The 26,159-nt window shown below is 42.2% G+C and overlaps 1 protein-coding gene across 2 annotated transcripts; it reads right to left on the bottom strand.

The window, feature by feature from the left end:
• Positions 1-5,170: 5,170 nt before the first annotated feature.
• On the bottom strand, positions 5,171-24,335 carry NUTF2 (nuclear transport factor 2). 2 transcript variants are annotated; one of them, XM_063141101.1, is made up of 6 exons: positions 24,229-24,329; positions 21,082-21,204; positions 16,461-16,585; positions 14,471-14,542; positions 11,593-11,691; positions 5,171-5,715 (listed from the first exon to the last, which is right to left on the bottom strand). In XM_063141101.1, exons 3-6 carry the CDS (start codon positions 16,557-16,559, stop codon positions 5,602-5,604), a joined length of 384 nt encoding a protein of 127 aa, XP_062997171.1. In that variant the 5' UTR covers positions 16,560-16,585; positions 21,082-21,204; positions 24,229-24,329; the 3' UTR covers positions 5,171-5,601. The 2 variants fall into 2 exon arrangements, with proteins under 2 accessions (XP_062997171.1, XP_062997172.1); XM_063141102.1 differs by lacking the exon at positions 21,082-21,204 and having other exon boundaries at positions 24,229-24,335.
• Positions 24,336-26,159: the final 1,824 nt, after the last annotated feature.

Below are 26,159 nucleotides of genomic sequence, written 5' to 3'. Positions count from 1 at the left end.
CGCCCGGAGAGGCCAAGCCCCGACGCGCCGCCTCCACTTCCGCTTCCGGTCCCGGGTCCCCCCGGCAAACGCTACCCTGTCTCCCGGGTTCCGCTTCCCCAAAATGTGCCTCTCCTTGGAAAGCAAAGCTTCTAGGCGCCAAGGCAAGCGAGCAGAAGCCAAGAAAGGGGGTCGGTCTGTCTCTCCCCTCTCCATATATGAAGAACGTAATTCCATGCCTAATGAAGAGCCATGCAGGATCAAACTATGGTCCGTCTAGTCAATGAAAGCAACGCGTAACAAGACAGGGTCCAGCTAGTCGAGCATTCTGTTCACCCAGGCCAACCAGCTGCCCACGGGGAAACCCACAAGCAGGACACCAGTGCAACAGCACCCTCCCACCCATGTTCCCCAGCAACATGGGTATACTGCCTCTGGTAGTGGAGGTAGCATCAGGCCTAATAGCCATTGATAGCCTTCTCCTCCATGAGTTTATTTAATCCTGTTGAAGTCATCCACATCCGCGGCCCTCACTACCTCTTGTGGAAGTGAATTCCATGATTTAACTATGTGCTGTGTGAAGTCTTTATCTGTGCTGAATCTCCCACCAATCTGTTTCATGGGATGACCCCATTGAGTTCTAGGATTATATTCAGAATCTGGAAAACAAACATGTGTACTAGTGGGAGTAAGCACAGGAAGGCTGGCTTGAGTCAATTTGGCTAGATCTGGCTGCACTGCCAAATTAGGCATGGAATTCTGTTCTGGAAGGCATACCTGGATGTGGAGTCGTTGCCCACTGTGGGACTCTCTCAACCTGGACCAAGCCCTGCTGCATGTAAGTGTATTTCAGCAGGATAGACTGGATTGTTGTTGGCTCCAAAGGGAAGATGTGACTATGCCAACTATTGAAGCAAGTTTCCAAAGTTCATAAGCCTGATCCCACAACATACAAAGGAATTTTGTATTTGAACTGGTTTTTTTTTTTAGATCATTAACTTTCGATCCCAATTTTTACATTTTCTCATTCTGTGTGTGTGTGTGTGTGTGTATATATATAATCACACATAAATATATATATATATATATATATATATATATATGATGTACATACACAATAGGTTGTATCCAATACTAGTCTAACTTAAGCCCCATTCAATTCAATAGGTCTACTCTAAGTATAAGTAACATTGGATGCAACCCACTTTCTGAATGTATACACACACAAAGAAATAACCCATTTGATATCACACTATGCATCTGGCAGAGAACGCTCAGCTCCATAGAAGCCAGACCTGCTGCCAATCAGAGTATACAATACTGGACTAGATCAATGGAAGTGTCATATCCATACGACAGCCATGATTTCTGGCCTAGACCTCTGCCTAGAAGAGCAGTACAGGCATTCATTTGCTACAGGAAAGGTTATTCCTAAACAAGATTCCTAAATGGGGAAAAAGCTTTCCTGAGTATGCCAGAAGTGAATAGCAAGTGTTACTGCTTGTTAGAACATCCTTCCCTTATGGCCTGTGCCTCAACCTACCTGATTTGTTTTGATCTGAAGCCCTTGGGAAACTTTTGTTTAAAGTATGTGCAAGTTGAATTATACTGTCAAACATAAGATGCGTACATGGGCTCCAATGCACTGCATAGTATGATGTAGTTAGCCCAGTATTATGCATCGCAATGCACATAACATGGAAACTTGCAAAACAACCTAGAAAGACAAGTGTAGTAACTTGAAAGAAGGGGTAGTGAGGAAAAACGCAACTTTCTTTGTTTATGTGTAGTCAACATTCATCAACTACAAAACAGGAAACTTACCTTCTATCAGCTAGCAATAAGCCCTTTGAGAATGTATTAAGAAGTGAGAATAACTTGAAATTAACACTTTTACTTGGCCATGTCTTGCTGGGCACCAATCTCTATCCAGGGCATGACACAGAGAATTACTATAAAGTTGCATAAATGCCATCCCCTTTATGGCTAGAAAATAGCAGGTGAGTATAAAGTTAATAGCAGCAGAGTTGAAGTCTGCACTCACCCAATAATTTAAACAATACAGATGAAGTACTGGTTGGCCACTAATGAGAACAGAATGCTAGACTAGAGGCCTTTGATCCAATTCAACATGGTTCTTCTTACATTGTTATGCTCTTATTATCCATCACTTCACTGAAGCAAGGCAGCACCCAGCATTTCTTTAACGTCATTTTCGCTGTTAACTTCAGTTTCTAGGCTTAGCCTTAAAGCAACACTATTTGTCAAAGAATCTTTATTTATACATTTGCCAAAAAGGTACAATCTTAACAAGCCAAGATTATACAGCTGATACGGAATAGGTAGGTTGTCTTACTCCACATAAATTCAGCTTATGTATTGGCAAAACCAGTGCTATTCTGTAATCCAAGTTCTACAATATTATCAAAAAATGTTTGCTTTCCTCCCCACGTACATCAAGTATCTGCCATTAAGATACACACATTAAGTGTGTAAGACGTCATAATTACCTGAACATGATTTTTCTACAGTCAAGTGACGCACCTTGAGTACACAAGCACATTTTTGGTGCATTTTTTTATAGCCAGCAACAGAAAGAATGGGAGGGGGGAAATACCAAGGCATATACAACTTGTGACCCACCAAGCCGGATACAGCCCTAATAGGAGTTCAAAAACTCTGTTTTTGCTGTTCGTCAGGAATTGCTAAAACAGAGTTCTAAATCACCTGGCAATCCACATTTATATGGCTAATAGGCTGTTTGATTTCATAGCTTGTAATTTGGGCAGTTCTGCTCTACATACATCCCAACACAAGGTCACACTTAGCATTTGTATGGAAAGAGAATTTACACCAACCTTCCACAATCTTGTACGCTCCAGATGTTTTGGATTACAACTCCCAGAATTTCCTATCACTGATCAGCTGGGGCTGATGAGAGCTGAGCTCCAACACATCTGGAGGATACCATGTTGAAGAACAGTGATTTACACCATTCTTTAATTAGCATTTTTAATAAGCAGTTAAATAGCCTTATTTACACATCATCTGCATTCCAGGATCAGATATTCTATCATCCCTTCTTGAAGCAGCTCATTATGTATTGAGGATTCTTTCTGCCACCCCCAACACACAATTGCAAGGCAGAAGTAGTTTAGATTAAGCAATGCAGGCTAGATGAACTTTTCCTCCAACTTTTGATTGATGGGAGAACACAGCTGGGCTATCTGAATTGCCTCCTTCTGCAGTCTGCAGCTTTTCCTTAGGGGAGAACGCAATTCTTCACAGAACGCCATATGCTAATGTTGGAAGGCTGAAACTTACAAGACTTGTTGCTTATGGGAAATCATCACATATGGATGCCAAAATGCATTCCTCATCTGCTTAGCCAAAAAGAATAATGCCTCCTTCAGACCAAGTGTGTTCCTTGTGAAACTTGCATTTAAGGAATTTTTGTAAGGCATTTTGTTTCATATGGCTATTAAACATTGCTCCCATTAAGGCCAATACAACATCCAACTCACAATATGGAAAATCATCCAGTACCATACAATGACCCACTCCCCCCATCATCCCCACCAGGTGTGCTGGATAAAATGAGGCCATCTGGGATATGTACTTCAGGTTAAAGAGACGCTCCCCCCGCCTCAAACTCACAGACTTTGCAAAGAGGAAGTACTTTTTTCCTCTGTCAACTGCTTTGAAGGCTGCACTCCTATGTAAACTTGGAAATAAGTTCCACTGATACCACCGGGACTTTTCAAACTAAACTTATACACATGCACTAAGACATGGATGCTAGCCTAAGCCCCGCTGCCTAACCAAGTTGAGTTTACAGAATTGGCTCCTGCATTAACCAAAGTCCTTGCAACAAAGCAGTAACTGATGGCACGCACAACCATTTCTCAAAGGCTAGAGGCATGAGCTGTAGTTTTTCAAAAGCACTGACTTTCAGGAAACAGCAGCAGTCCTTTGAGTCTTTTCTGGGTAGGAATACAACACAAGGAAAAAGGAAGATAGAAGGATCAGTGCAAAGAATCCGGACAAAAAAACTTGAGCAATACTGAATTTCAGGAGAACTGGGCCTTCCAGAAGCTTCAGAAATTATGTCTGAAAATGCAAACCTTCCTCGCTTTTAATTTTTATACTGAGATGGTGTGTGCCTCTTAGTATGCACAGATTTGACTGGCAAATCAAGCTCAGGGATTCCTTTCCATAACCAAAATTTAAAAATTTGAGAACTGCACACTGTGTCTTGCTACTTATCAGCATTTGGAACTAAGCTCTAAGCATTAGCTTAAGTACCTAGCATAGCTTGCAAATTGTTCTAATAAATTTAGAAAATAGGCTTTTTAATGCCGTAAGGCCTTATGAATACAAGGTTGCTCAGCTCATATTAAGCTCCTGAACAAACATCCTGACAGGATTTGGCCATTTTGAAAATACGTTTCTTCTCTACCCCTAAGTTGTTCCCAACAAATCAGCTCTGCAGGAAAAGCTATTTTTTCTGGAACATTTTCTAAGCAGTTTATAAGTACTGGCACTATTAAAACACTGCTATTGGTGGCTGCTGCTTATTGCAACTACAATTCTAGTGGACTCAGGACTCAATCCAAAGCAAGCCATAGGCAAGCATAGAAAGAAGTGTGGTTTATCAGTCTCCCAGGCCAAATTTACAGCTCATTTGGAAAGAGGTGCCCTGAAAGGACAAAACTCTGTAAACAATTAAAGATGCTGAATATTGTACTGACCCCAGTCTTAAATGAAGGAGAAACAAATGGGATGAATATGCTAGCCTGGGAAGCTTATTGTGTAGGAAACAAGCTTGCCAGTAGTATATGCTGGATTATTGTTTTAAGGCATGGTTTTGCATCTATTCCTGTATTAAAGACTGAAGAAAATGCTTGAGGTTCAGTGTAATGATCCAATATGCAAACAAGTAATTCATATAAATCCATGTTATGATTTCAGGAGGATGAAAGGTCTCTTCTTTCAGATATTTGGAACAATTCTTCAGCAGTTACTGCATATAAGCCTTTAACAGTGGCAAAAGAGGAGTTCAAAACAGCTATGGAGCCTTTTTAGAAACTTCAGACTTACGTCCAGCTAGGAATTCCCAAGCTAGTATTCAGACACGGAGTTGGAGATGTAAGACTCTCTAGTTACAGACTAAACATCCAACAATTTAAACTGTTAGGAAAATTGCATGGTTTTATTGTATAATGTAGCACTGAAACATCTGAACAAAAAAAAAATATCAATATCTGAGCTGGATTCAGGCTGCTGTTCTTTTCTTTCCTTTTGTTTCTTTGGGTTATTAGAGAAACTTGTCAGTACAGAAACACAACCTTTCGCATTACGGATTCTTCCCGAGGCATGCTGGTAGGTAAAACACACATTTCCCTTGTCAAATGCAGCTAAGTCTAACTTCCAAACATCATGCACAAGGAACTCTTCTAGTGACACAACATAAACTCTTCGGAAGGGCATGTCACAGGTCTTGCTTGCTTGCCGTGGTGTTGCAGGTTTGTGTATGATATTTGGAATGTTCCATGAGTGTGATTAATATCTGTAAGGAGGAGAGGAGAAAAGAAAAAGGGCAGGTGCCTCGGGGATGCTGTCTCAACCAAAGTTGTGCAATGCTAGCCTGAACATGTCATTGGTGCAAACCCAAGCATCATTGATGTTCTTTAATAGAAATATCTGGTGGAATCCCATTATAGGATCTTCATCGGCCTGCGAAGACAGAATAAAAAGGTTTTAGAAGCTCTGCACTTCAGTAAATATTTTCTAGCAGGGAAATTCCTGCAGTGGGTGTCATGCACACACCTCTCTTCTGCAAGAACATTCAGCTTTAATACACCCTAGGAATCGTCCCTGTGTTTATGAACAATTAAGGTAGGTGAGATTCTGACATGCATTTTTCAATCTTAATAATGCAGAATTACAATGGCATGGACAATAATCAAACATCACTAGAAACGTGGAAGTGTTCCATTATCACTGTAGCAATTACCACTGCCCTACAGATAACATGTATGCTTATGGAAGTTTGCAAGTTGTGTTCTTTTCATGATGAAAAAGCACCTTAGGATCAATCGGAGGAAGTAATTCTATGTCTAAGAGTGTAAGATTAAGTCCAGTTAAAGTCAACATAATCAGGTTGCACTGTCAGCTGTGTCAACTGGAAGGTCCCCGTCCCCCCGATACTTAAGACTTATAACAGAGTTATCTATCTCCAAATTGGACAAGACACATCTATATCCAGTTTGCAGTCTGTCCAAGCAGATCTGTTGGGGCAACTCTAGTAATGTTTTATTTTTATGATAGAAGTGTGGCTTCTATCAGTCATCACACAGTCCACTGCTTTTGCCTTATTGCCATCTTCTAGAATACGCAGTACACATAATTTTGCTTTTCAGTTCCGTAGTAGCTTTTTGCACAATTACAAAAGGCAGTTAATGGATGGCTGGGGAATGCTGGGAGCTGTAGGACTTTTTTCTGTCTAAACATGCATAAAATTGCACCCTCAGTGTCAAACATTCTTTGGAAAAGGTAAGAGGGAACTGTAGCTATGGCCCATGCTTCACAAGGCATTTGACTATCAAGCCATTGGGTTGCCTTCTAACCTAAAATAGAAACCTCTGCACTGGCTCTGGAAAACCTACATTTATCATGAAAAATATAAAAACAGACATAAAGAAGTCTAAGACAACCCTTCTTCACTGCATGCCTGTCCATGCCACCACCTACCAACACACAGTGTATAGCAGCCCCACTTTCACTGAAGCTGAAAGGATGCTTCATGAAAGCATCCTGACACAACCATGGAGGAGACATACAGAAGTGCTTCCTAAGAAGTGAATTCTTTCACAGGCAACGATTTCACACAGTCCCAACATCTTTCACCCTCATGCTGTACATTCCAAACTTTTCACTGTTCACAGGTGAACCACTTCTTAAAAACCCACATTTTCTATGAAGCCTTTGGTTTAATCCCTTGATCCTCACCCCTAACTGAAACAAAGCCTAAGTATTTGCAACTGCGTTTGTTCACACCAGTCCTTTGCTTGCTCTGCCATTTCTCTTTCCCATCTCTTCAGCTCTGTTATAATTTAGACTGCAAGCTTCCCAGAGCAGAGACCTGAGGTTTTTTTTTTATGGGCTGCATGTTCAAATTGTTTTAAGGACTCTCTGTCCTTGGTTCAAGAGCATCTCCCTGATCTCAGAGGGAAAATAGCACAGATACACCTACACGGCACGTCCTACGAGGTTTAGCTCAGACAGTTTCAAATATAATAAGGCGAGCCACACAAACTTCCCAGATTTCTAAGCAATGCTAGGTCTGGGATGTGTTAAGCAAGCAACTGACTGGCATATAAAACAAAAACTTAAAATCGGTTACGCTGAATTAATTCTGCAGCAGCTGCTTCCAAGTAAGGGATTCCACCTACTCAGTGCAGGAGCCACAATCCTGAGAGACAAGCAGGGTACTCATTCTGCAAACCTGCTTTGATAACACACAAGCAATGCTCATGCTGTTCAGACTGCAAAATCAACTAGGACACAGGAGCAAGCAGAGTGCTTCTTACTCAGTGAGGACTGCGAAGATCAGAGGTAGGAGGCGGCCAGAGGCTAAACATTGTGGAGCGCTAGCCTGAAGACTTCATTGGTGCATACCCAGGCACCTTGTAAGCTTTTCAACAAAAAGGTCTGATGGAAACCTAGAATTTGGTCATCATCTGCCTGAGCAGAACAGGAGAGAAACCATTACTAACGTGATAGGATCTGCAAATACAGAATGCCGGCGTCCTTGCGGGATTCCGTTATGAGTGCATTTACTTCACTTGCACAGAACGTTACAAACTTGGCCCTATTAACACGCGCAGGTACCTCCACACGGTTGCTGAATACTTAAGGGGACAAGCAGTACAAGGGGGTAGAAAGAGCAAGCTACAAAGTTAACAGAACAACTTTAGTCCATTATTACCCCTAGTATTTATAGCCTAGCTTCAAGTTGTTAAAACTGTTTTGCTGGAGGTTTTCTCTAATAGGCAAGAAGCAATTCATTTATCTGTGACATTCTGAATACATGAAGCTGCCTTATACGGAGTCAGACTATTTGTCCTTCCAGTCCTGTGCTGTTTACTATGATGAGAGCCATTCCAACAGCAGGAGCTGAGGGAGATGCGAGGGAGAACAGGGACATTCCGCCAGCCCTGCTGAAATAATTAATTTCCCCCTCCCCATTCCTTTTTCCTTGTGTCTTTTTAGATTGTAAGCCTGCGAGTAGGAACGGTCTTGTTTAACTAATGATAGCTAAGCCACTGTGGGAGGCTTTATGGCTGAGGAGCAGCATGAATATTACTTCAAATAAGCAAATAGCTCTCCTTTCCCTGTCCTTTTACGTGAGATGCTTCCACTGATCCGCATACAAAGCATGTACCTTATTGAGGAGCTGGTTTTACTATTACCAGACTGCAGATGAAAAATAAAGTACTGAAAGGAGGGCATAAAACTAATTAGAACTCCAGTGAAGTTACACAAAGTAAACTTTATGCTCAGATACCTACATTAGTCTGGTTTCCCATTCTGGGAGCCTATCTGTGTGGAATATCTTTCTAAGTGCATTGATCTGCCAAACAAGATAGGTCTGGTAATACAAGTATGCACTCGCTAATGAACAAGGCTACTAGTGAGATCACACCGAGGGTCGTTTTGGACAGGACAGTAAGTAGAAGCTACAGGAAGAGCCTCTCCTTTCCCATCTTGCCTAAAATTGCCCAAGAAGATGCACAAACTGATTTCCGACAACATAGAAGCATGAGTATGTTCCCCTTTTCTCTTCGCATCACATTTGAAAGACCTCTAAGAAGAAGCGTGTTTGTCTTACAACTTTTTTTAAAGAAATCCTTCCATCTAGGTTCTATGTTCAACAAGATCTGCATCTCCTTCTGTGTTATTGCTTTTCTAGCAGACTAGGATACCCATAGCCTATTTCTACAGCTAGCCCCAATCCCTTCCCAAGGAGGAAGCTGTGGCAACTAAAAGATGCAAAATGGGGGAAGGAATATGGAGGGACTTGTTCCACCTCATTCTTCCTGCTGCTTTTGCTTGTCAAGGAGAAAAGGACAGGCTTCAACTCTTGCAACAATGCCCTAGCAACTTCCAAAGGGGGTAGCCATGTCAGTCTGTTGCAGCAAAAGCTAAGAGGCCTGTAGCACCTCAAAAACTAACACGTTCATTATGGCATACGTTTCGTGGACTTGAGCCAGTAGGGTGGCCTCGGTGGCATGGAGTGCCTTCTACCAACTTCGGTTGGTGGCCCAGCTACGCCCCTATCTGGACAGGGATAACCTAGCTTCAGTGGTCCATACTTTGGTAACTTCCAAATTAGATTACTGCAACGCCCTCTACATGGGGCAGCCTTTGAAGACGGTCCGGAAACTGCAGCTTGTGCAAAATGCGGCGGCCAGATTGATAGCTGGAACAGGGAGGTTTGAGCATATAACACCGATTCTGGCCCGCTTGCATTGGCTGCCTATATGTTTCCGAGCCCAATTCAAGGTGCTGGTTTTAACCTATAAAGCCCTACATGGCTTGGGACCACAATACCTGATGGAACGCCTCTCCTGACATGAACCTACCCGTACACTGCGCTCAACATCTAAGGTCCTCCTCCGAGTGCCTACTCCGAGGGAAGCTCGGAGGATGGCAACAAGGGAGAGGGCCTTCTCAGTGGTGGCCCCCCGACTGTGGAATGATCTCCCCGATGAGGCTCGCCTGGCGCCAACGTTGTTATCTTTTCGGCGCCAGGTCAAGACCTTTCTCTTCTCCCAGGCATTTTAACAGCATTTAATAACGTTAAGTTTGTTTTAACGGACCCCAGAATTGTTGTTTTAAATGAATACTGTTGTTGTTTTTATACTGTTTTTATGTTTTTAAAAAAAATTTGTATACTTTTAATGTCTACTATTTTAATTGTTGTGAACCGCCCAGAGAGCTTCGGCTGGGGGGGCGGTATATAAATGTAATAAAATAAATAAATAAATAAATAACAAATTGGTCTTTGCAGGGCTACAAAACTCTTTGCTGCTTTTACATTCCTTGCAGGGGGCATCATATGACCAGTTTTGGCTCCTTGAATCTGCACCACATGTGGAGTGAGAAGATGTGGCTGAACACCCTCACACATGCTCTCTGAATAAATAAGTTCCCTGTGCCTGCTCTCAGTGGTCTGTGTCATGGGTCCACATGTTTGCCCCGTGACATGCAGCTTTCATTCCTAGAACAGTAAAGTCAGACAACTTACTTTAGGTTGTCCAACTGGCAGCCTAAGGTTTACTGGAAAAAGCCTTGCAACCGTGCCGGATCACAGCTATATTTCCTTTTCCAGAACAGGGCACAGTAAGAAGACGCTGAGCTTGACTCCACCCAGAGGTTTCAGTTTAAGCTCTTCTGTCTGAGAGGGATAGACCTGTTATGTAAAAGCACGGGCCCTGCTTTCCATCAATTGCAACCGATGAATGGTTCTCCCCACCAGCCACCACTGATAGTATGAGGACCTTCTCACCGAAGTCAAAGTGTGTCCCAACTGAATGTTAACCATTTCAACGGCAATGCAACAGACTAGAGGAAAGGGGTGTGTGAAAAGGACCTCTTTGAGCAGGAAGCCTCTCTTAGCAGTTGGCTCTTCCTTGGTCATGCAGCTTCCATGATCCAATCAAAAGCAGACTTTGTCACATGTGGTGCCAGACCAACACACCTTGATATATTAGGCCCAGCTCAGATGTACAGTGGTGGCCAAAATTGTGGACACTTTTTGAAATTTTCATGTTTTGCAACTTTGCATGCTTTTAGAAAATGTTCTGTTTCTCGAAGTTCAAATGTTTATATATCAATTGAAAGACCTGATTCACGTAATACAACAATCCTGCTTCTTTTCCTGGGTGTCCAATCAACGCTTTTCCTTGGCGCCATTGCTCCATTTATGATGTACGTACGTACATTTTTAATTTGAGAAATACGTCAAATATTCACACTATCTCCAATGGCGCTTCGGTTACAGAACAAACAGCAAAACTGATTTTCCCCATCTTGAAACATGATATATTGCAGCTTCTGCCATGTGATTGGTCCCCAGAACAAGGACTGCGATTGGCCAGTAGGGTTTGCAATTCCAGTCCGCAATCACCCGTGTTTGCTTTTAGACTAAAGTAAGCATAACTTTTTTTTGTACTGCAGATATTTGCGTTCTGTTTTTTGTATTGAATTCAGCATTAAATTCTCTTTCAATTGATATATAAACATTTGAATTTCATGAAACAGAACATTTTCTATAAGCATTCAAACTTGCAGAACTTGAAAATTTCAAAAAGTGTCCACAATTTTGGCCACCACGGTAACTCTCCAACCGTCCCCCTCTCTGTGTTCCAATTTTCTTCCTCCCTGTTCTCAGCAAACCATAGGGCACAGGAAAGGAGGGCAAGAGAATGCGAGCCCAAAGCCCATTTATAGTGGCCAAACCATAGTTTAGCCATTATATCTGAATCAAGACATAACGGGGTTCTGATCCCCTTTCCATGGGGCCTGAGATTTAAGAAGAGAACCTACCTTAAGCTGTCCAACTACCATACTGAGTATACAGCTGTCAGGTGTGGGCTGATGGTCTTGCGCTGTGATACTGTGCTGTATTTTCTGAAAGGGAAGGCTCTGTAATAAGAAAGAGGAAAAGAAATGCTCAGGACCTACTTATAATTAGGAGGCTCACTGAAAAACAAAACACTCCTTTACCCTTTGGAAAAGCTAGTTTTACATTTTTCTATCCAGGACTGTGGGCAATTTCTTTTTTGCACATGAAAAAAATGTTTACCTAACAAATGGAGGGAAGATAAGAATAATACTGAATTAGAGAAAGATAAATTTATACTAAAATATCAGAATTAGCACTGGAAACCATGTAGAGCAGTTCAGAAATGTAATAAAATAGGAGCCAACAATACACTGGAATATAGATGAGATCAGAATTCTACTCTTACTTGTATCAGATATGTGTTTAACAAATCACTGAGGCCAAAATCTAATGCACCGGTTAATCACTCTTAAATCCAGTGAAATCAATGGGTTTAAGGGCACTGAGGGTTTAAGGGCAAGATGGATGGATGATATTCTGGAGGTGACAGACTTGACCTTGGGGGAGCTAGGGGTGGCAACAGCCGACAGAAAGCTCTGGCGTGGGCTGGTCCATGAAGTCACAAAGAGTCGGAAGCGACTGAACGAATAAACAGCTCTCTGTTGCTTTGCAGACTGCGGCAGCACGCCAAGTTCTCAGGTGTAGAAAATTGAAGCCCCTAAAATGCATTAATTCAACTACTGACCTGCCTTTTGTTTAAAGCAACGTGTGAAAGGCACACAGACCAAGCGTCTTAACCAGGCTTTCACGTTTTTGCTCATGACGAGTGTGCTGCCACTTTCTTGCAAGTGACGAGCCTTCTGCCCAATTGTCGAGTTGTGAAGGCTGTCCTGTCCTGGGAGTTGCATAGTGATCCCCACCTCCTTTCCAGCTCCAAGGTCAGGAGGAGGGGTGGCAGTTGTTTGGCTGTTCTGTTGCTGAGGTGCTTGGAGAGCCTTGGCTGCACAGCAATTAAGCTTCCCTCAAGACACACACACTTTTGGGGAGGGGAAAGAGAGGATGCTCCCTGACTTTGCAATTAGGAGCAAAGATCCTGGCAACTACAAATTTTTTGCTTGGCTGCCAAGGCTAGCCAAAGGGTGGTAGACCCATGGTGCCCATTCATCCAAATTTAATTCAACGCTATAAGACATAACTCAAAATGCACTACTGGGTGAGATGATGCTTCTCAGCTCTGACAACATTGACTTCATTAGCTACTTACAAACCAATCCTAAACATCTTTATTTGGAAGAGATTTTTTTCGTGAATAGTCCAGATGGCATACTGGCTTTCAGTTCCACTAAAGTTCTGATCAGGGCTGTGGAGTCAGAGTCATGGAGTCGGAATCGGAATCAATTCTTGGGTTACTGTAGTCGGAGTCAGAGTCGGTAGAAATGTACCGACTCCAACTCCTAATAAATTTAAATTGTATATAGAGTTGCGATATGTCCCTGAAAACCAAGATTGTCCTGGATTCCAGCCAATTCCAAAATATTCTGGCTGGTTGGACAAAAATTCCAGATTCACAGTCCAGTTGGCCAGAGAAATTCAGAGAAAAAGATGGATCAATGTGCTGCCTTTTCCAGAGTGCCGCTGCTCCTTCACAGGCAGGCTCAGACGAGTCACCATGACTCAGGTGCTCCAAGCATGTGAGTTCCAAGCACAAGAAGGAGTTTGGTCATCTTGGCTGGTTGCGGTAAGTGCTGGGCCCCGCTGGGTTGTTTGTGGGGGAAGAAAGAGTTTTTTGGGGTGTATGAGGGAGGGAGTGGGGGGGGAGGAAGGAAAGGAAGCACAAAAATAAACTTTTCACTTTTAACTGAATAAAATACAGTTGTTACGAAGTAGCTCTCCTGTGAGTGAGCAGTACAGACTCCATTTTGAGGCAGCCAACAGTCAAGGTATCTTCACCCTTCCATCTCCAACAGAGATGAGGGAAAAAACACAGGAATGGGGCTGAGAGCAATCACAAGGCTAGGTCAAGGAATTCATTTAGATAAGAATCACCTTACTTAGCCACAGACGCTCTATGACCAATGTCTAAAGATTCCTTACGTGTGTGTGTGTGTGTGAGTCTCATTAGAATGTGTGCAAGTTGTACACGGGTCTAATGACAGCATATCACGTAACACAGTAAAGGAGATTTTTATTTGGGTTTTAGAAAATATAACCTCATTGATTTCATTTTTGGGCTTCTTTAATAAATAAAATTAAAAAACCAGAATGTCTTCGCTATAGCCTTTAGACCCGGGCTTTAACTGGTTAGGGTTCTAAAAAGTTGCGTGCTTGCAGTCGATGTACGAAATATATAGAAAATTTATTTCCTATATCAATATATAATTAAAGGAGTTGGAAGCGCCATGAATAAAGGAGTCGGAGGTTTTATGTGCCGACTCCACAGCCCTGGTTCTGATGCCAGGCAGGATCCGTATATGCAGGATTCCTGCATTGAGCAGGGGGTTGGACTCAATGGCCTTGTAGGCCCCTTCCAACTCTGCTATTCTATGATTCTATGATTCTATGAAATGTTTCCACCCAGGCGGCTACTCCAACAGCAGGCTTAGCATTCCACAGAAATGATGTGCTTCTCAAAAGACCAGGTATTGCTTGCGTGATATGCCAAACAAGCTGTTAGTGAAACCAGACTCCCATCAGTATGGCAACGACCATAGAAGAGGTGGCAACTGTAACGTTCAGGGCGGGTGAAAAGAATACTACAACAGAAGTAAAGCTAGAACCTGGCCTACGTAACGAAGGAAATCTTTCCAAGTTCCGTGTTGAACAGAAATATACTGGGCAAGAAATAGCACAGGAACTTACTGAGAGTTTTTCAACAATAGCTGATTTGCCCTGAAATTGTTGTCCTTCCCACGTAAGGCATGAGGCATCTATCTGAAATAATAACAAGAAAAGAAAAGACAGTCACAGTCTGCTTGGGAAAAGAAGATTTCAGGTTGTATAAAGGACACAGCAATAGCTATTACATTCCAGTAATTTATATAGAGAACTGCTGAAGTGTCAGTAGAGCTAAGGACAGGTTCAGAGGCTAGACCCCCTACTCAAAACAGCTGGCCAATAGGGGTTTTGTAAATATGCCACAGCAGACAAGCCCCCTTCCCCTTGTCCAACATGCTCAGACTGGTTAGTCATTTATTTATTATTACATTTATATACCGCCCCATAGCTGAAGCTCTCTGGGCAGTTTACAAAAGTTTAAAACAATGAACTTTAAAAACAGATATACACAATTTTCCCAATGCAATCAGGGCACAATCCTATGCATATTTAGACAGAAAAAAAGTCTTACATCTCCCAGCATAGCCCAGCCATTTCTTTAAACAAAAGCTTTTATATCACGTGAGCTTCTGGTGCAAACACACCACTTGGGGCATTTAAAAAAAAAAAACAATTTCATAAAAATATAAAACAAAACAAGCAAGGTTTGTAGCTGTGCTGTGTACATCCTTCGCTGTTGGCTATGCTAACGAAGGCTGACGAGTGTTTCGGCCCTCCAGTCGCTTTGGCCTGTAACTTGCTTAACCCTATGGTGAAACATTAAATATGAAGAGCTTACAAACCTTTACCAAGTCTCTGCCCAATACTAAACTGTAAGTGTATTCAAAGTTTTAAAGCATACATTTGAGAAACTCCATGGTTAAGATTGTTGCAGCCAAATAGTGCAATATGTTCTTATTTTAAAACATGTTATAAATATTTAGCAAACAAAACAAGAACTACTTCAGTTTATAGAGCAAAGTTTAATCTTGAAACTCATTGGGGAAGACTGTTGTACACTCTAACACACAACTAGGAATAACCAAATGCCCACTCAATCAATCTCCATCTTCTTTAGTCACTCCACTGGCTTTTATGGATTTTCCTAGTGAAGCATATATCGTGAGAAGGAAAAGAGGCAGCTGTTGAGTCCGTTCCCAAAGTTTTAACAACACAGAATGATGCAAACTGTCATCCAACACCCACAGAAAGAAGAAATGCCAATTGTTTAGAGCAGCTGCAATTCACTGTGACCTAGTAGCATCTTCGGATTTTTAAAATTATCTTTGCAATCCCCACCACCTGCTATTCTTCAACAGAACTTTCTGGAGTGTAAATACTGGCTTGCCAATGTAGCACCGGATCCTCTGCTCTGAGTGGAATGTTGTAAAAAGCACCTGTCATGTTGAACTGACTTAGCCTGGGCATAAATACTCCAGAAGCCTTTCAACCTTTCCGCATAGAGTCCAATACCCTTAGTAATCTTCCACACATTTTAAGAGTGTTGGAAGTCAACTTCTAGAACAGACGGCCATTTTTTATTGCCTCTAGAAAAAAACACTCCGTCAACCAAGTTTACAGGAGAAGTGCCAGCCAGTCCTTTTTATGCTGACTCTATGAAAGAAATGATAACGCAAAACTTCTGTAGATGTTAGGAGGGTATTTTGTCTTGCTGGCACTTCCAGTTCAGCAGTAACAGGCACAGCACTAGTGATGAAGGTAACACTAGCCAACTACTAAGGCAAAGCAATGTCCTGGGAGCTACTGTCCCATTCTCTCATTTTCTTCTGCAATGAATTACGAGCAGCATTGACTTTCTTTAAAGCTGGGCTAAGGCACCAGAGCAGACGTCATAATTCCTCAACAGGTAAGAGCAGCACAAGACAACTTAAGATGTGACTATTTGGAATAGTTGTCAGGCTTTCCTGAACAATAGTTTGCAATGGCCAATTTTTAAGCAAATAAGTGGAGGGCGGAGAGATTAGCAAGCAACCTTTCAAAATAGTGCAAGAACCCTGTTTCAGTAGCTACTTACGTATATTGCTCCTAACTGAGTCCTATCTGTATCGAATAAGTGGAAGTAATGCTGTACAAAACTGGAACCAATCTGTTCCCAAATAGGCTTGTCTCCCATTCTGAATCCTCAGTCGGAGCCAGCAACTGAAAAGAAAAGAAAAGAACAAGCTGTAAAAACTGACAAGTGCAGAGCAAGTTAAGTCTATAAAAATACATGTACAACAGATTGTTTTTTCACCAGAAGCGCCCACATTTTTCACTTACCCAAGACTTTTCACCCATGAGATTTGAGCTGAAAACTTTCTCCAATTTGCATTGCTACAGACACCAGCACTGAGGAACTCCTTATATTAGGAGTGGCAAGTCTGGAAAGTATTGGGGGGCAATTTTGCCCTCCCTAATCCACACTGGGTTCTGCACCCAACCACTAACAAACCCATATTGTTTCCAAGGCAAATCATGGTCCCAGAATAGTACAATTTGCCAGTAAACAAGGGATATGTTGACAATGCACCTTGTTTTGAAGGTGAAATGTGGGGGGTTTGGCTGCTGCGGCTCCCAAAATTAAGCAGTAATTCAGCAGCGGCACTTTGAAGAAGTAAGGGCACAAAACAGCCCAGGAGAGGGCATGTACAGCCTACAGGTCGCGTGTTGCCCATGATCCTGAAGAACGGCGCCTCCGAAGACGCTAAGAGGATGAGACTTCTGCTCTGCAGCAATGCGATCTTATGAGCATTTTGGGCCAACACCCAAAAAACAGAATCAGAACTCAGAAATTAGAGCTGAATCATACTGTATGTAAAGTTGAGATCCTCAATTACTGAATGATGTTCAAACAATCACGCTGAAACAAGCAGCAAGCACTCTTTGTTGACCAAGTATCAGGCACATCTGCTCTCCAAAGCTCTCTTAGATGCTCATCCTGGCTGATTTGAGGCTGGGAGAGGCTGTCAATATTGGGCAACATTGTGAAAACATAATACCGTGACTCCAATATTATATTCATTTCAGAACCTGGTCAAACTCAATTTGCTTGCTCAGTCATTTTAAAATGGTTTTTGAAGCTGGGTGGTGTAGCTGCCTGTTTTATGTACATCCTACCTTGGTTCTTGTGGTTTGATTAGGATTTTTAAAGAATTTGTTACATTTTGTCAACAGCCCATTAGATGAAGAGCAAGAGATATACATGTTAAATAAATATTGTGCTCACAGCTTTAACTTTTTCCCCTTAAAAGGCTTTTATATATAGGCACCCACAGAGTTTTGCTGGCCTTAATAAGTGCTGAAATCAGTACTTGCCACAACGCTGCTCTTCCAAGGAAGAGGCCAGAGTCTTCTCTGATATAATGCTGAGCTCAAGGTCCAAGGACACTGAGGCAGGGGAGATGAGCCCCTACCCTTCTCCTCCCCAGAACTGAGCAGGCGCTCATCTCTGTTGTGCTGAATCATGCACATACGAAGAATGTAGCAAGGAGTCTCACTGTTTTCTGAGCATCTAGGGAAGTATGAGGACTCACCCTATGTTCTACTCAATTCAGAGACAAAAGCGACAGGACTTCTCTCCATTTCAGGAATGTATGAAGCTGCTTTATATCAGGTTTGTGCATTAGCGCAGTTTACAAAATGTATTTGTGCACCTAGTTACTAACTAGCAGCGCTTCTCCTCCATCGCGGATGGTGGGGGGAGGCTGCCCTTATTACCTGCTAACTGGTCCTTCTTTAACCAAAGATGCCAGAGAATAAACCTGGGGCCTTCTGCACACAAACCATGTGCTGTACCACTAAGCTGTGGTCCCTTACCCCATGCTTTCTGAATGAAATCAGCACAACATGAGGGAGAGTCTCTTGCCCATCTCTATGTTCAGGAGAAGAGCAGGAACCCTCCCCAGTGCTGTGCTCTTATTACAGGCAAGCCGGCAAGTTTATTTGGGGAGCCTAGGAATTATAGCCCTTTAGGAAAAGGGCACAGACAGCATTTACGTGGACATATACAAGAGTAGCTACTACAGAGATGTGCTGCATTCTTCCTGCCTATTTTTTTAAAAAAATTAAATTATTTTTAAGTTGACTTTACGGTTTCCTCTCTGCCTATTTACTTTAAGCTATAAAATATAAAAGGAAACAGTACAAGAACAGTTGCATTACTGAAATAGTGTACTGCTATGGAGATGGATCTCCACTACCAGGTTGGGCAAAGGAGAGAGGAAGCATTTATACCCCACCTTCCTATAACTCAAACTTACACCATAGCAGTAAGCAGGGGGTTATTTACTTACAAGACTGTATTAAAGTCTGTTGCTACAATCAAAACTTACCACCTAGCACTGTTTAAATTAGGGTTGGGCATTTAACTAGTCAAAGACTTGGTTATTGATGGGCCAAACAATTTTAAAGCATTACTTTTATTAGAACAAAAAAGCACGCTACTTTAACCACCGTCACCGGGCTTGATGCACATGCCAATTACAAAAATAGCTTTAACTGTTATTATTGAAAAGTTGATTTCACTGTTTCACATTTCTAGACTCATGTCGAGTCTCTTCGAGTAGCCTTTACAGAGCCAATCAGCTCACAAGGAGGGGACACGCCCTGGTTCCTGCAGCAGGTGAGGTGGATCCCAGAGGGACCCAGGGAATGAATAACTTTGCCACTAATGACTGCTTATGTTCTTGTTCCAGGATTCCTGTATTTATGGCAGGAGCACTTTTAACATTCCACTTAAAACATTAGCCTTTGATGTAAAACATCAAACTCTAACACAAGCAAAATAACAAGTAACTAGGTAGAACCAAAAGTACTCACTATGGTTTTGCACAACTGTATGCAACTAAGAAAACAAAACCAGAGAAATTCCCATTTTCTCTAGTAACAACCGTGTGTGTTATCACTCGTAAGAGGTGAAAGCAAACCTCCAGAATGCAAATTCCCAGACAAATCTCAAGTTACAGTGAGAGCAGCTAGACAACAAATGGAAACAAAATAATAAAATAAATAATAAATCCACCTCATTAAAGCTGCTAGGTAGATCTAGTAAAGTTCAAAGGAACCAGGGTGGATAAAAATCAATGATTTTTTTTTTAAAAAAATGAAAAAATGGATTTTTTATTTATAATAAAATGCTTTTTGAGAAAAAGTATCTAAAGATAGTTTTCTATTTAAGATACATTAGTCCAAAGGTTATTCATCATGAAATAAGGATTAGTTTTTAATTATGTAGCATGAGGCTGTATATTCATGCAATGTTTAAAATTTTTGGTAAATGAATTCCATTAATCCATTCACAATGTCATGCTCTTCCAGAAGTTTCTGTAAGATTATTGGGCAATTTTTCTATCTAGAAGGTATTATCACAGATGCTTGGTTTTATAGTTCTCAAAACTGTGAATTTGTGTCTGCAGAGATCAGAATCCCATTGTTCCTTTGCAGATCTATGTACACAGAATCAACCCCTTACCTCTGAAGTGCTAAGTTTCAAAAAATGCAATGAATAGAGTGTACTTTTTTGGGGGGGGGGGGAGTCACATGATTAAATGGAGTCTTTCTGAGTAGTGATTTAAATCGTGATTTAAATCAAATCCACCCTGAAAGGAACTCTAGAATAGCCATCCCTATTCTAGTGACCCCCAGAAGTTTTGGACCATTACACCCAGCCAGTATGGCCAATGGGACATTGACCAGGCTGGCGAAGGCTTGCCTATTTAGCAGGGGTAGATAGCAGCCTCAAGTATTTCTTACAAATTACCACAGCAATACTACCGATACACAGTCATACTAAAGATTAGAAGCCGATCATTCTAGAAGCACATTCAGGAAACATTTGTACATGGTGATAAATGTTTGGGGCATAAAAGAGCAAGATAGAAAGCTAAGAGAGACTGATGAGAGAAAGTTTAGAGTAGATAGGTAATCTCTCCAACGTTTTGCGAGAACGAGTACACACAGCTTGACTTGCACGTTCATTTTAATCTGGGATTAATGTGACCATGGAAACGTGGCCGGTCAGTCAGTTCAAAAGAAAGAGTTTGTAGTTTCTGAATGGATGGCTATTCTTTAAAATGCTATGGAGAGCAAAATTGGAAAGAAATATATTTCAAATTCTAGTTTTGGGGAACCAATGCGACATTTCTAGGAGGATGGGCAATTAGGAACCTGAGCTTTCTCGCAAACTATCGAAGACATTTCTTTCCAATTTGAATTGTTTAGCAACAATTCAGCAGTGAAAAGAAGCCCGAACTCACTTACAGGGAACACGCGACACCTGTTTCAATTGTACCACAGGCTACGAGAAGGACTGCCTTCTCCTGTACAAGCTCACTCTAGTCTTAATACTTTCCACAAAGGCCTTCTGCTGTGGTTGCACTCAATCTTTGAAACTTTTCTGGAGCCCCACCAAGACCCCTCTATGATGTCCTTCTTCTGTCAGGCATATTTACACACAGGCGTTTAGCATGTCAAGCTTGAATGATTTTTTTCAATTTTCATTTTGTCTTAACTTGTTTTAATGTGGCCACTGTTTGGTTTTATCTTCTTGTTATAGTTTCTTTTAACTGTTTTTTTTATTATTGTTGCTATTAGCCATCTTGGGTGCTATATATATAGAAAAGTGGGATATAAATTGAAATAAAGAAACAAGAATGAACCTTTATAATGCTTCGGTGCCTGGTCGCCTGCAGGGGATTCATATTCACCACAGGCGAGTGGCTGTTCTTTCTAAAGAGCAATAGTCCACTCAGCTGAAAACCTCAATCTCTTCCATGCTTTTCCTAATGGCAGGCAAAAAGAACCACTGTTTCAATACTGAAATTGAGCCATCAAGACAAGTTAACACTGTATTTCTGATACAATATCAAGAACATTATTTCAAGGACAACCACTAACTAGAGAGAAATCCAGTTTTGCAGATGTGTCAAAGTTAAGACAAAAAACTGCTGTTCACAGAAATCCTGTTGATCAGAGTAAATGTCTAAGGAAAAGCAACTATTAGTTATGTTAATTTAGTGTTATTATTACATTTCTATTTCAATATGAGAAATACCTATGACAGATTATACGAGCAGGTATAGTATACCATATCTGCACAACAGGAAAATCCACACATACTGAGACCTTGGGAGTAAAAAAACAAAACAAAAAACTTGTGACTTTGTTTCAAGATTTCAATAAAAAGATAGCCTCACCCAAATCCCAATAGTATACTATATAAGAGTGTTATTCCCCCCCCCGCCCCACAAAAAAAGATTAGCACCCTCCTCCTGAAATTATAAAGAGTTAGACAAAAACAGGCCTCTCTTGGAAACAAGTTTCAGAATTTGGGAGCCATGACCAAGAAGGTCCTGTCCCTAGATCTCTTTTGAGCTAGATAGAATATGGAGCATTGGAGCAAGGCCCCAACATCATAGAAAACCTGGCATTCCTCAGGGTCAGGTATGGGCAGACTTCGTATTTTGTTGTTGTTGTTGTTTACCAGAAGCCTGAAGTCACCAACTGGAACTAGGTGCAAAATATGTCAGGGGGTGGAGTCATATTCAAAATGGTTACTCAGGGAATAAAACCAATTACCTACTGTACTTCATGACCCATTCTGACGGACATATATACCTTTGCAGGGATTGTAACACAATAATTTGAATAGAGGGCTCCTTTGAGCGATTACTATAGTTAAACAAGTTGGGAGTCAGAAACCTTTGCCAACTTATTGCAAACCATCCAGTGATCTACCAACAGATCTCAACCTACCATCTCCCTTCCCATTCTAGGTCATACTGGTCCTCAAACATGCATGCTGTACCTACGTGTTTCATAGGTTGTTTGGACTCTATACTGTTTGGACTCTATACTGTTAGTTTTACCCTACCCTGTGCCTGTTTGCATTCTCTTCCCCTCCTTATTGCTTTACTATGATTTTATTAGAATGTAAGCCTATGCGGCAGGGTCTTGCTATTTACTGTTTTACTCTGTACAGCACCATGTACATTGATGGTGGTATATAAATAAATAAATAAATAATAATAATAATAATAATAATAATAATAATAATATCTAATTCTTCTCAAGTGATATCTTCTTTGGAATATTCATCAACTACCTTCTACTTTAATTGTTGCTATCCCCTTTTCCAGTACTATTTGCATCCGAGAAGAGAACACTAGAATGTAACGCAGTAAAAGTGTACATTAAATATATTTATATGAATACATTTTCTTCCTCATCTGTTCCCCATTAGTCTAACAAAGTTAGTTGGTCATCTGATTGCTCTATTTAATCTCAGATATCTCCTGTGTTCTAAACACTGCATTTAAGAATTCACACATACTCACTTCCTGTCCCCACACCTAAGGCACCTCAATGCCTTGGATCCTAAAATCCGATCGTGATGCTTAAAAGGGGATATTTTGTGGTCCTGATTTATTGACATGTATATTCCTTCTTCCATCGTGGAATTTAAGGCAGCATACATGAAACTCCCAAATGGTTTCTATCCAGGCACTGATCAGAACCAACTTGCTTAGTTTCAGCAGTTGCTAGATCATGTGACCTCAGACCATGCCCTCTGGTCAATCCTAGGGTTATTTGCACTTCAGAATACTCGACTTTTGCCAATATGCTTTCCTGCTAGTAATTCTTCTATTTATCTTGAATTTCATTACTTTGGGTAATGAATTTTGCCACCTCAGTTATGTTTTTACAATGCATTAATCAATGAGTTTAAGACAGGAAAGATCTTATTATAAACATTTAGCCCGACAGTATCTCTTTGTTAAGAAAGTTATTCACGAAGGACACAATCCTATGCATGATAAGACAGAAATAAGTCCAGCAAATCCAAGCGTGGTGACTGAGAAATGCTGGGAGCTGTATGACTTTTTTCATAACTAAATATGTATAGGATTGCGCCTTTCATAATTTAGCTTCAAACGAGATCAGAAGAGCCAAAACCTGAAAGTTTCCACCAAGTCTTTCACTTGATTCACACCTGTTTGTACAGACATAGAAAGTAAACCCAGAGTGTTTTAAGTCTACAACCACAGAAGGTTCCGTTTCTCTCCTGCAGTTTTCTGCACATGGAAGTGGCCGTCAAAAACCACGGCCCATCCTAAGCATTATCACCACGTTCCCTGAGAAGTAAACTCCCACTGAGTTTTAATGGGGAAATGTGCTTACGGGCTGCAGGCAAACTTTCAATGAACCGCTCTCGTTCAAACCAGGTTGCTGCCTGCATAGCCCAGAATTTTTCTGTTTTTGTTTTTTTACAACCTCCTCCTAAACTCGCATTGCAAGACTTGACTATGAGACACAGCCCCGACTGCAAAAGGCGAATAAAAACACCGGATGAGAAAGCAAAACTTCCTTCGCCAAAGCCAGAAACTTTCAAAGAAGCATCTCCCACCCTTTTCGCATGTGCTCCCAGAAGGGGTCCGGGAGCACGTGGTGGAGAAAGCCCGACACTGGTAATACACGCGCGGGCAGGGGGGGGGGCGGGCGTATTCACACGCACGCGTTTGTGCACGGGATGACACCCCCACCCCCAAAAAGGAAAGGTTGGATGATTTTGCATCAGCAGACAGACGGATCTCTGCTCTGACTCGGAGAAGGAGCAGCACCACGGGGCAGCCGTTCCTCGCCGACACACCCTTCCCCTTCCCTAGTCTGAGGGAGGCCGTGGGTGCGGTGAGGGGAGATGGACAGCGCCCAGGCGCGCCAGGCCCAGCCCCGGCGCTTGAGGCGCGGGGAAGGAGGCCGCTGCCGCTTCGGCGCCTTTCCCGCCTCAGACGCGCCGCAACACTCACCTCGCAGCTCCTGCTAGGCTAATGGCGGCGGTGGAGGCGGCGGCACCGAGTGCGGCCCAGACCCACTGAGGCAGGCAGGCAGGCAGGCTGGCTGGCTGGCTGGCTCGCGCTCTCTCCCCGCTTCGCCCGCCTCGCCCGCCTCTTCCGGCCGCGCGCCAGCCCCGCTGGGAAAGCGAGTCCCGTCGACTTCGGCACTCCTCGGGAAAAGCGGGCGCACTACAACTCCCAGCAAGCCCCGCGCGGCGGACGCCCCGGGCCAAAGCCCTCCTCGGCCGCGAAGCATTGTGGGACGCGTGCCCATTTACTGATTTGTGTTTTTTTTACCTTGCCCATCCTCAGGCGGAGGGTGGCGCCGGCTCCAGAGCACCAGATTCAATTCGACTCAGCTCCCACGTTTCTGTAATCGTAGGTGGTAAAAGGAAGGATGGAGACGTCGCTTGCAGGCACACAGCTGCCTTCTGGAATTCTGCCTCTTTCAAGCTGGGATTCTAGGAGCGGAGCACAATGCTTTGCGTGCAGAAGGTCTCCGCTGCAATCTCGTTAAAAATGGTATTTCCCAGTGATGGGAAATATGGCTGCCTGAGATCGCTTGCCATGCAGAAGAGACAATAGTGTGCTGCAATCCTATGCAGGTTTAGATAGGGGGGGGAGCCGCAGGACTCCCAGCATTCCCCCAACCAGGGGGGAAAAGTCCTGCAACTCCCATCATTCCCTAGCCAGCCATGTTTAGCCAGAAAAAAATATTCCTAAGATTTCCAGCACTCCTCCAGACAGAAAAAAAGTCCTACAACTTCTAGCATCCCTTAGCCAACCATGCTGGCTGGGGAATGTTGGGAGCTGAAGGGCTTTTTTCTGTTTAAACATGTATAGGACTGTGCAGCAACGGTGGAATCCTGTGCATGTTTGGACAGAAAAAAAGTCCTATGAACATGGCTGTATAGAGGGACACTGGGAATGGTAGGATTCCCCCCCTCCCCCCACCTAACACATGCCCTAGTCTGTCCACCTGCATGGGGAGTTTCTGGGCTCTACTGTCAAAGAGGACTCCTTGAAAGCCCTAGAGAAAATTTGAAAAGATGCTTCGAACTTTTCCCCCAAAGCCCAGAAATATAGAACTCAAATACCCCTTTTAAAAATCCTGAGAACACAAATGGTACCTTTGTAACCATGTGGACTTTTACGTGGTGAAGTGTTCAGCAAGAACTCTTTTAAAACACAGCCAAATGCCCAACTATAAAAGGGGAGTTTATTTAGGAAAGTGGGGGGAGAAAATGATGGGAAAAGAACAATTACACAAATATACAGAATTGCAAATAAAATAAAGTCAATCAGTTCATGTAGTAACGTGTTACCTTCTTGAGCAGAATCTTGGGTTGCAGAGCATATACAGAGTTCACTGCAGAGGATGGTCTGAAAGACAGCATCTCAGCTTCGTTAGACGTATATGGAAAGCATTAGAAGGAATAAACGAACACTTACTTTTACGGGGATCAGAATTCAGTAAAGGCTATCCCCTTAGGAGGGAGTGATGGTTGTTCTGTCCAATAATGCAATAACCTCCGTCTCAGATGTCATTGATCTAGCCAGCAAATCAGAAAATTGCCTGGTGGCTGGAAAAACCTCCTTAATGACTGTAAACTTACATCTCAAAAGTTCAAGGCATTTGGAACAAATCAACATATTCTAAAAAAGCTTAAGCAGCAAAAATTACAAGACAAGCCATTGTTGTAATACTCTTGTAAATGCAAAATACTTCTTTGCATTTAAGAAGAGTATAGATATGTATATATGTCAGATATGGAACACTGTATTAATATTACCATTTCATACAAGAATGAAAAGACAGCACAGAGGTAAAAATAGGAAGTGCTAGACCCAAGTGCTGTTGTCCTTTAAACAGATGCTTTCCTTTTACCATGTAGTTTGCTTTT

This window comes from Elgaria multicarinata, chromosome 14 (genome assembly GCF_023053635.1).
Source record: "Elgaria multicarinata webbii isolate HBS135686 ecotype San Diego chromosome 14, rElgMul1.1.pri, whole genome shotgun sequence".
Taxonomy (NCBI): Eukaryota; Metazoa; Chordata; class Lepidosauria; order Squamata; family Anguidae; genus Elgaria; species Elgaria multicarinata.
Note: the sequence above shows the minus strand (reverse complement) of the source record. Positions and strands in the feature narration are given on the sequence as shown.

Coding starts and splice junctions, on each gene's coding strand:
- NUTF2 (XM_063141102.1), bottom strand. CDS start 16,559: ATGGGAGACAAGCCTATTTGGGAACAGATTGGTTCCAGTTTTGTACAG. Junction 14,543..16,460: donor CTCAGTTAGGAGCAATATAC/GTAAGTAGCTAC, acceptor TTATTATTTCAG/ATAGATGCCTCATGCCTTAC. Junction 11,692..14,470: donor CTATTGTTGAAAAACTCTCA/GTAAGTTCCTGT, acceptor TTCTTATTACAG/AGCCTTCCCTTTCAGAAAAT.